This window comes from Phragmites australis, chromosome 6, assembly GCF_958298935.1.
Source record: "Phragmites australis chromosome 6, lpPhrAust1.1, whole genome shotgun sequence".
In the NCBI taxonomy this organism is placed as follows: Eukaryota; Viridiplantae; Streptophyta; class Magnoliopsida; order Poales; family Poaceae; genus Phragmites; species Phragmites australis.
This window is the reverse complement of record NC_084926.1, coordinates 28,161,814-28,172,692: the sequence shown is the minus strand read 5'-3', so window position 1 is coordinate 28,172,692 and position 10,879 is coordinate 28,161,814. Positions and strand designations below refer to the sequence as shown.

Sequence of the window (10,879 nt, the reverse complement as noted above, 5' to 3'; positions counted from 1 at the left end):
CGAATTGAGTTTCTCTCCCTGGCTCAGTAGATGTATTACATCTGCTACAGTGCTGCAATGGGTCTACTCGTTAGTCTCAAGTGCAGAGGTATTGCATCCGCTCATACTGGTAGCAAAATACCTTCATATGATCATTACATTTGTAGGTACAGGGTCATTACATCCGTCCATACAGACAATCAAACACTTTTCTTTTTAGATTTATTATATCCACTCAGCCTGCTTGTACTCATCTAAAATAAATATTCGCTATAGCTATTAAAAACCCAAACACAACCTTAATACAGGTACCTACCAGATTATAACCAAGACCTGTAACATCGAAGGTCATGTCCCACGTAATCAAACGGGACCCACCTGTAAGCCATCATGTCCTCCGGCCGAAGGCGGTCCCACCCGAAACCCTATAAACCCCCTTCCTCCCGAAACCACGCCCGCTCCGATCCACGGGTCTCCCTCCTCCCTCCCTCCCGGCCGCCGGCGCGATGAGGCGCTTCCTCGCCCATCTCGATCGCCACTCCCACCGCTTCCTCCCGCCCTCGCCTCCTGTGCCACCTTGCAAACCCGCAGCCACCACCAACCTCCCCTTCCTCCTGCCCCGCCGCTTCCTCTCCGCCGCCGCCTCGCCCCCGGCAGCTGCGCCGCCGCCGCCTCCTCCGCCCACCGCCGACGTCCCGAATGAAGGTAGTTTCTTCATCATCCCCACCCTCTTGATCCAATCGGCGAAGGAACACCACGTACTCCAACTTCAAAAGACATTCATTTGTACTTCGTCCAGGCTCCGACCTCACCTTCGTACTAGAGAAATCGAAGTGTCCACCCCGCCCCTTGCACACCACCAGCTCGGCCAAATGTAACGCACGGAGGAACGCCCTTGCCGCTTGCATTCCGTACTTTCCCCAGTGAAATGCAAGTTGTGGAAGGGCACTGCCGCTCGCATACCACCTGTTCGACCAAGTGCCGCGGCCAGAAACTGTGTGCCACATTCGTGCACAACGCTTTCTCTTGCAATTCCATAGCGTACAAATCAGGAAATGTCATGCATACATGATCTTGTTGATCTGCCCTTACGATGCCTCTGCTTGCAGAGTTGAAGAAGAGGTTGGAGAATTACTACAAGGTAGATGAGGAGGCGGAGTTGTCGTCTGTTGCCGAGGCTGTTCTCGAGCGGAAGCTCGCAGATGCCCATAGTGAGACTGATGATGACCTTATTGAGGAGCTGCGCAATAAGCCACTCCCTGAGGTCCGTGACCGGGACTTTGAGTCCGACTTCGAGGAGATGCACGATACCGATGATGAGCTGAATGATCTGTACAACGCGAGGCAGTATGTTGAGAAAAAGATCAAGAGGGATGAGTTCTTTAACATGGATGACACCAAGTGGGACGTGATGATCAAGGAGGCCATGGATAAAGGGCACCTGAGTAGCATGAAGGAGTGCGAGGATATCCTCGAGGACATGCTACACTGGGACAAGCTACTGCCTGGTTAGTGGGGTTGAATCTTTATCTCTATCTTGTTCTCATTGTTCGGAATATGATGAACGTTTTGGAAACACAATCATTAATTATCATGAGTAGAAGTTTATAGGATGTTGGAGATAAAGGATGAAATGGATTTCATTTATACAAAATAAGGGTGCATCCTATTGACTTGGCCAATTAGTTCTGTGATAGTTAGACTCTGAAGAATATCTTTTCTTCTTCTATGCTTCAAATTCTTGTGGGTGTAGCATTTCCTGGAACTGGGAAAATCGGAACAACATGATCGAGTAACTATTGTTTAGTGAGGTCAGTATGCCAGCTTCTAATTTCGTTGAGGTTTGAATTATTCTTAGACTGCTGGATATACAGCATAGGTGGGCTTGGTCATCTGAATTTTCATGTGACTTAAACTGCTTTGCGCAAAATTATACCACTAATAATGTTTCTTGTTCTATATTGTACCCATTTTTGAGAAATGTTACTCTATAAGAGTATAAAGCCAAATAAAGTTCAAGTGATGCTTCCTTTTGTTTCTGTTGACCTGTTAAGTGCTCTTTTGGTCTGCTTTGTTTTCTAGGGAAGAAGTCAGGATGTCATTTGCTATTGCCCTGACCTCTTCCAAGATATGTTGGTGCATCTAGCTATATGCACAACTCTCATCTTTCCACCAAATTTTATGCTGCAGAATTTTGATGCAGGGAATTATACTGATCTCTGTTTTCTTTCCTTTTTTTTTTGAGCTCATTGTTGAGTTATCGTCATCTGGTTAGGGCTCTTTTTATATAAGTGGACAACTAGTTATAGGGGCAAATCTATGTGTAATTACCACAGAGTACTGTGTTTAGTTCATCAAATTGTTGTTGTAGGGTATTGTAGTTTACACACAGAACGCCGCGATTTATTTATTGGGTAGTTGTCGTTGTTTGACTTATTTTGCATCAGTGATGTGGTCAACTATTTGCGGAAACCTGCCTTGTTAAATGATGTTTAACCTATACCCACATGATTCTTTTTGTTAGCTCATTTTGGGTGTCTGACCTTGATGAGTTGAACATAACATAGAATGACCTTTTTATATTGAACTTTGCATCAGTAATCAGTACTCAACCCAAAAAGACTTTACAAATTTGATAGCAAATAAAAATGAAGCCAAATGTAATTATGGTGTAACTTCAAGGAGGGTAGTGTTGCCATTTTCTTGTGCCTAGTTGGGCTACAAATGAGTTAATTTGGCATCTCATTAGCTTCTTCAGATTTCAGCGAGATTGGTATGCCGTGTCCCTGGTTGTTAATGAAAGATCCTCCTTTGAGGTGTTGTACCATGTTCATAAATCATGACATTCCATGTGTGAGTAGGACAGTAGGTTGATGCGATGTTGGGGGTGGCCAAGCAAGCCAGCATTTGCAGCACTGCAATGGCCATAACATTCTACCCTTCATTTGTGCTCAGATAGTACAATGTACCATCCTCTGCAAATAGATCACATGCATCTGCGTGTGCTCCCATATATGGTAGATCCAAGAATGCATCTAGGAGAGAAATCATGTGAACCGTCAATGTGTAGATACACGAGACAACAGTAATTGTAATTGCAAACAGGTAAAAGTTTATACTGATCTTTTAAAAAATGGCTAGAAGCAAATTGAGGATTTGAACATTTAGCTAGGTGGGGACCAAAGAATCAAGCCTATCGCCATGAGATAGTATGTTGGGCTTGCTATTATAGAAGTCAACATTTGTACCTGTTGTACTTTGTGGCATGAAGCATATTCTGTCAATAGAATATAAAGGTGGTTTCTCTGTTTACATGTTATCTGGTTTCTTTCCAATAGGGATGCTATGCAACAATACAAACAGCCCAGTTTTCCTTGTGCGCCTGTTTGTTGGATTTGATCTTGTGAGAGGTGGGTCGTATGAACACACACGAGCACACATTAGACACATGAGTTTTCTTGCTGCTTCTGATGTTTATTTAAACACCTAAAAGTCTATAGCTACTAACAGCCTCTATTGGATCGAAACTCATCCAAAGGTGTTACAAAGGGGTGGTTCAGCCCAATGTATACTGGTTAGTACAGTAGTCGCTTTACTATTGCAGAAAGATTAAACTAACTACACACAAGGATTTACTTTAACATTACTCTCCCGAAGCCTTGTGTGTTTGCTTAAGCTTAATTTGGACCATTCGAGTCCTAGCTCTAAGTTATTAGAAACGAACTCGTCCTAATGCCTTTGTTAAGATATCTGCGAGCTGGTCCTTAGTGCTAATGAAGTCTGCATTAACACTCATGTTGTCCAAGCACTTCCTGATGAAGTGGTAGCACACATCGATGTGCTTGCTGCACTTATGGAACATAGGTTTTTGCTCAGTGCTAGAGCTGATTGGTTATCAACCTTGAGCTTGACAGCGACATACTCTGCTTCATAGGACGATAGGGCCACCACCCTCTGTTTGAGAGAATACCAACTCACCAGGCTGTCTCCGTAGAAGAACAGAGCGCCAGAAGTGCTCTTCTGCCCATCAATGTCGCTGGCGAGGTCGTTGTTGCGGTAGCCAACCATCTGTCCCTCCTCCGTTTTCCCGTAGTGGCATCCATAGTTGATCATCTCGGCAACATAGCGCAGGACCCTCTTCACGGCCGCCATATGCTCTTGAGTTGGCTGCTCCACGAAGCGGCTCACGAACCCGACGCTGAAGGCGAGATCTGGCTGTGTGTGGACGAGGTAGTGGAGACGTTCGACAAGCCTCCTGTACTCCGTCACGTCCACTCTGCCGCTGTGCTCTCGAGGCTGAGCTTGAGCCGTTTCTCGATCAGGGTGTGAGTGGGATTGCAGTCTCTCATCCCCATCATCTCCAGGTCTTGAGCGGCGTAGTGCGCTTGGCATAGCGTGATGCTGTCGTCGCCGCTGCTCTGCTGGACCTCAATCTCAAGGTAGAAGGAGAGCAAACCGAGGTCGCTCATCCTAAATTAAGTCTTCATCCCTGCCTCGAATTGATCAATCTCCTCCTTTGCCAATTTCGTGATGATCAGATCATCCATGTAGAGCCCAAGGAGCAATAGCGTGTTGCCATGGCTGCGCCGGTACGTTGCATGTCCGTGTGCGCTTTGCTTGAAGTCGAGAGCCCTAAATGTGCTGTCGAGCTTTGCGTTTCATGCGTGCGGTGCTTGTCAGAGGCCGTAGAGCGCCTTCCACAGCCGCATGACCTTGTGCTCTTCTCCAGCGACAATGAACCCTGGCTGCTGTGCAACATATACTTCCTCCAGTTCGCCATTGAGAAATGCTACCGATTTTACATCCATGTGATGGATTGGCCATTCCTCTTGGGTAGCTAGCGCCAGTAGCAGGCCCACGAACTCCAGACGGGCAACAAGTATGAATACCTTGTAGAAGTTGACGCTCGGCTACTGCATATAGCCCTTGGCGATGAGGCGACCTTTGTGCTTGATCACAGCCTCGGTTTTGTCTTTCTTGAGCTTGAACATCCATTTGAGCTCGATTGGGCGGTGTCCACGCGGTAGCTCCACCAGCGTCCATGTCTCGTTCTCCTTGATGGACTTCATCTCTTCCAGCATCGCTACTCACCACACCGCATCGCGTTCCGCCTCGACAAAAGAGTTCATCTCTCCTACGCTCGCCAGGTGCAGCTCGGCGTCGTCCAGGACGCGAGTTGCGTATCCCTCCAGAGCTTCCCCGCCCTGAGCAGCTTATTGACGATACAATAGCGTACTTGGCTTTCGCCATGGTGTGTGTCGAGCCTGTCGCTATCATTCGGTGGTGGTGTGACAAAGTCTGTCTCCCCGGTAGATTCGCCGCTCCGCGTTCTCGGCGATGCATTGGTCGCCATTGGACTTGGTGCTGGCGGTTCAGCCACCGGTGTTCCTCCTTTGGTTGAGGTGAGCCCGTCAGCAGCCGGGAGACGTACTTGACTCACCATGAATTCTATGGCGAAGTTGCTCGATGGAACCACTCTCCCAACTCCATCCGACGCCCTTGTCGAAGATCACATCTTGCGACACGTGGACGCGCTTGGTGCTCGGGTCGTAGAGGCGGTACACCTTCGTGGCACGTTTGTATCCGATGAAGACATAGGGCGTGCTCTTGTCATCAAGCTTCCGTAGATGCGGTCACGCCTCCTTGACATACGCCAGACAGCTGAATGTGCCGCAAGAAGTTAACCGCTAGCTTCCAGCTGTGCCATGCCTCGAACGACGTCATGCCATCCAGGCTCTTTGTTTGTGCGCTATTGAGCAGGAAGACAACGGTACTCACCGCCTCTCTCGAAAACTCTGTCGACATGCCACTCTGTTTTAGGGGCACGCACGTCGTCTTGACGATCAATTGATTGCGCTTTTCTACCACGTTGTTCTGTTGTGGACGCCACGATTCGCGCAGTGGTGCGTGAATTCGCCGCCGTTGTCGGTGCGGAGGATGCGAAGCTTCCGACCACTCCACCTCCGCCTCCACCTGGATCACCTTGATCACCACCGTCGCGTCACTCTTCGTAGCTAGGAGCGTCAGCTGCATATAGTGGCTGACATCGTCCATCATCAGCAGGAAGAATCGACGTCCACTTGGTGTCGCGGATGTGATGGGACCGCGAAGATCTCCATGGACAAGGTCGAGGCGCTATTTTGCTTGATACTTGGCTTGTGATGGGAACGGAGCTCGACGGTGCTTGGTGGTGACACGTATCGCACAACTGCTTGATATGCTTCAGCTGCGTTAGGTCTCACGCCATCTTATGGTGCGCCAGCTACCGGAGTGCGTCGAAGTTTATGTGGACGTAGCACGTCTGCCATCACTAGGTGTTGTCGCAGTACTAGCCCTCCAGGTGGTGGTCATCGTCGCTGGCACCAAGGTAGACTTGCGCGTGCGGCTCGTCAACGTGGCTTGGCGGTGCTCCTGTGCATCATTGAGAGCGAACACCTGCGGCATTAGGAGCGCATGCTCATCTTCTTTCTCGCCCTGGGCCAACTAAGCCTGCGCCTTTTTGGGTGATCGACGGTCTATAGTGCCCATAATTGCGGCATTTGTCATCGGAGAGATCGCACGCGGCCTCTTTGCCATCGAAGCCGTTGCCTCCCCCTTTCTTCCGCGGTGTGCGCAAACGGCAATGGGCATTGCTGCTGCTCGAGGACCCTTCACTCTGCTTCCGCTCCTTCATGCGCGTGAGCCATTGCTCCTCGTTTAGGAGGAGCTTTCCACCGATGGCAAAGGATTCATTCGGATTGAGATAATTCTCCACCGCTTTTAGCCTTCTTGTCACTTCCTCCAGCTTGAGCGTCGAGAGATCGAGAAGAATCTCAATGGACAGAGCAATCTGCGAAAATCTCTTGGGGTCTACTCGCAGATATTTTTCTACCATCTTTTGTTCTTCCATCGTTTCTCCGAGCGTGGCAAGGTTGGTAATGAGGCCGGGGAGACGCATCACGAAATTGTCGATCATCTCCCCGACACGGAAGGAAATTGCGTCGAATTTTTTATGCAGCTGTTACGTTGAGGCCTTGCAGACACGATTGTCGTCAACGCTCATCGATGTGATAGTGTCCCAAGCTTGCTTGGTGCTCGTTTTGACAGCGAGCGTGTCAATCATCTCCTGGGGCACAGCACAGAGGATGGCCTCCAGCGCCATGCGATCTTCCTGGAAATTCGCATCGCCAAACTCCACTACGTCCCCATAGACCGCGAGCCTACAACATGACCTTCAATTAGAAGGTGCCAGTTGGCGTAGTTACTCCGTGTGAGGATTGGGTACGATGCGCCACCAACCTCCTTAACCACACGCTGTACAACCACATTGCGTTGCGACGACGATGGGGAGCTGCGGTAGTTGTACGGGGACTCACAGCCGCACCACTCGTAGGAGCCGACATCATTGGGATCGATCAATCTTGGCTTTGATACCGATTATTGGATTTGATCCTGCGAGAGGTGGGTCGTATGAACACACACTGGACACAGGAGTTTTTTACTGTTAGCAGCTTTTGATGTTTATTTAAACACCTAAAAGTCTGTAGCTGCTAACAACCTCTATTGGATACAACTCATCTAGGTATGAAATTCTTTTTTTTAAAAAAACTTTGTTCATACTTTAAATACTAATTCCTTGTAATTATTTGCATAGAATACTGACGGTTGTGTTTCTTATTTTCCTGTATTGTAGTTATCATATTATTTACATTGTTTTTTTCAATCTTCACATGTTCCATCCAGATGAGATTAAGCAAAAGGTGGAGGGCAAATTTAATGAGTTGGGAGACATGTGCGAGACGGGAGAGATTGAACCTGAGCAGGCTTATGCATTATTCAAAGAATTTGAGGATAAAATGGTAGCTGAGTGCACAGAACTAATGGAAGCAGAGGTGCCAACTGACGCAGATGAAGTTACTGAAACAGGAAGTAAGAAAGTTGAGTTGGATGATCCACCTGGCGAGGGACCTGTTCTAAGGTGGGAATCAAGCGTTGTGTTTGCTCCTGGTGGCGATGCATGGCATCCCAAAAACAGAAAAGTCAAACTCAGTGTAACTGTTAAGGAGCTGGGACTTTCACGACATGCGTTCCGCCGATTACGTGAGGTTGTTGGAGAGAGGTATAATTCTGGGAAAGATGAACTCACAATAACCAGTGAAAGGTATGGTAAATTTCATGTTTACACATTTAAGTTAGATTATTAAATTATGTGATACATAATCCATCACTAAAATTGCCGATTATATGTTGCTCCTATTATCAGAACTAGAATTTTTCGAGGTGTAATAGTTCATGAGCCTTAATTCAAATGCTGTGATTGTAATCCAAGATATGTGGTGTGGATCCTAATGGTTGGAATTAAAACGTTCATCTAGAATCTAGATGAAGGTTTTAACTGTACTTTCATAATCAAATCGTTAAATGAAATGTAGAAAATTAGAAAAGCATATTTGCTTGTACCATCAAATTTCCTTTGTAGGTGAAAAAAAATATTTCTATTCTGCAATAAAAAAATATTTCTATTCTGCAATAAAAAAATATTTCTATTCTGCAATTCATTGTATTTTTTGGTTGTCATGTCAATTTAGCATATACATGTTATTGACTTCTTTCTACATGTTATACTTGATTCTGAGGATTGCTGAAAGCTGTCGACACTATTATTCAAGATGCTTGTTTAGTTTTGGTATGCTTACAGTTTATGTTTTTGGCGAAAATGTGATGGATTTTGACGAAGATATAAGTATGTTAATTGTGGTTTTCATGGTATGGCATCTGTTACTGCAGAATTACTGTTTAACTACTTATTGTAGCATGGATTGTATTCCCTTTAGTCACAAATACTTGTCGCTTTGGACAAGATCTGGTCAAACTTTGACTATCAATAACTTTTGTTTTGAAAAAGAAACTTTCATAATCTCATAATGTTATTGAATTTTATAACTATATTCTAGTAGAAAATATTGGTCAATGTATACAGTGGAGACCTGTTATGTCGAAAATGTCATGTATTTTTTGTTGGAGGGAGTAAATGTGGTTCTGTTGCGCTTGATGGGCCACGATGAGGCTTAGGGAAGCTTCATCTTCCCCTACAACAATCTGTTTTCCTAAAATAATTAATTAGTTTCCTTGGTTAAGGATTAGCTATTTTGTACCTTTTTTAACAGCTAGTTAGGTTATTGTTTGGATTGTTCATATCCATTATTGCTAGGAGAGTTCGATGCTATATGAAGGAGGCTTATTGTAATCGGTATTCTCGATCAAGAATAAACAGGATGTTCTCTAGTCTCCGTCTATCTACTCCTATCGACTTCAAAGCCTCGGTTGAGGACATAGGAGATGAGCTCCTGGTTGGCCCACCCAGGCCGAGGACACTACCTACAGTATCGAACCATTTCCCAATCTACTATTTCAGCATTTCAATCGCTTTTTTTGTTTGGATGCCTCTATAGAGCCAGAAGTGTGTATTTCTAAAAGTAGGCTATATTATTTTTGGCTTCGATACATACTCATAGAACCATCTTGTTCTCAAGGATGATAGCCTTACTACTGCAATTTAATTACATTTTTCAGGTTTGAGCATCGGGAAGAGAACAGAAAAGATTGCTTAAGGACACTGTATGCAATAATAAAAGAAGCAATGAAAGCTGATGAATTTGCTGAGGATGCCAGAAATGCTTATGTTAAAGGAAGACTTAAGGCTAATCCTCAATTTATGGAACGGTTGAAGAGGAAAACAGAGAAGTTGAGGGCAGCTGCATAAGACACGTTATACAGCACCAATTTTGAACAATTCCTCTCTTTCCTGTACCAGCTGACTCTTCTGCTTTCTCGTTTGTATTGTTAGCTACAGCAATAGACAGGGGGAAGAATATGTTGCTTGTGCTTTACCTTTTCTGCCTTTAATTGCTTCGACTTTGTGTAGGGTTACTTTTAGTTAAAGATACCCTTTTTGTGTTGAACTTAGCTTCCCATGCAGATCAGTTTGCGTGAGAGCTTAGATGAGAGAACAGACTATACCTTAATTATCCCGAATAACAAAGTCAACGAAAATTTCCAGTCCATGCTCTTATGCTGCTTCCTAATTCTTAAATTCCTGAGTTAGCGGAGGATAGGTGAACTACGGTAGCAAGATGTTTTATCACTCCCGTGCCATGGAACCGTGTGTTTAAGAAGCAGATTATGATTCAACTCAGCGACTGGCACGTTTTGATGTATTCAAAAACAGTTTCAGTTGCTTTCTTATCTAGATAATTATCAGTTAAATTTTTTGGATGCTCAACAGAAAGTTGAGCAGCAGCGTGTTCTTCGCACTGTTTATAATCAGTCCAAATTCAGTAATCACACATTAGGGCAGTTTTCCCAGATAGCAATAAGAGGGATTCCAAAATTATGAACAATCAGTGGGATTCCAAAATCATCGTTGCTTTCATTGTCTCTCCTAGGGCCACATTGCCATATTTTGCCAAAGCATTGTACGCTGCAAGATTTGTTTCCGTTATGGTCATGCCTCCTATAGATGCTTAAATAACGTTCACAAGTTATAGAATAAAAGGAAAAGAATCATCTATTGAGGTTAACCCTAGCGGAGGCCTTTTGTTGGCCCAGCCTATTTACTCCATGGAGACTATTTAAGTACCCTGGACTTGAGGATGTTTCCTCAACCTCCCCAAAACAAACCACACCCACCTCTGCGGCAAAAATTGCAGAAGAGATCGCTGCCATGGCTCACTATGCTGTGAATCTGGTGCCACTAGTGCCGTTTGGATTCCACCTTGGAAGCTTGGTAAGGGAGGAGGAACATCCTCAGCAGACTTTCGTCTTCCCTGTCACGCAATGAAGAGAATCAATGAAGATGTTGCCATTACAGTGCTAAACCCTGCAGTCGCACCATAAGACTTCCCCCAAGTTTTCATGGCCA

The 10,879-nt window shown here is 45.4% G+C and overlaps 1 protein-coding gene across 1 annotated transcript; it reads left to right on the top strand.

The window, feature by feature from the left end:
- The first annotated feature begins 407 nt into the window (after positions 1-407).
- LOC133922196 (uncharacterized) lies at positions 408-10,020 on the top strand. The gene is made up of 4 exons (XM_062367411.1): positions 408-684; positions 1,089-1,487; positions 7,702-8,119; positions 9,532-10,020. The coding sequence occupies exons 1-4, from the start codon at positions 486-488 to the stop codon at positions 9,719-9,721; spliced, it is 1,206 nt and encodes a 401-aa protein (XP_062223395.1). The 5' UTR covers positions 408-485; the 3' UTR covers positions 9,722-10,020.
- The last annotated feature ends 859 nt before the right edge of the window (positions 10,021-10,879 follow it).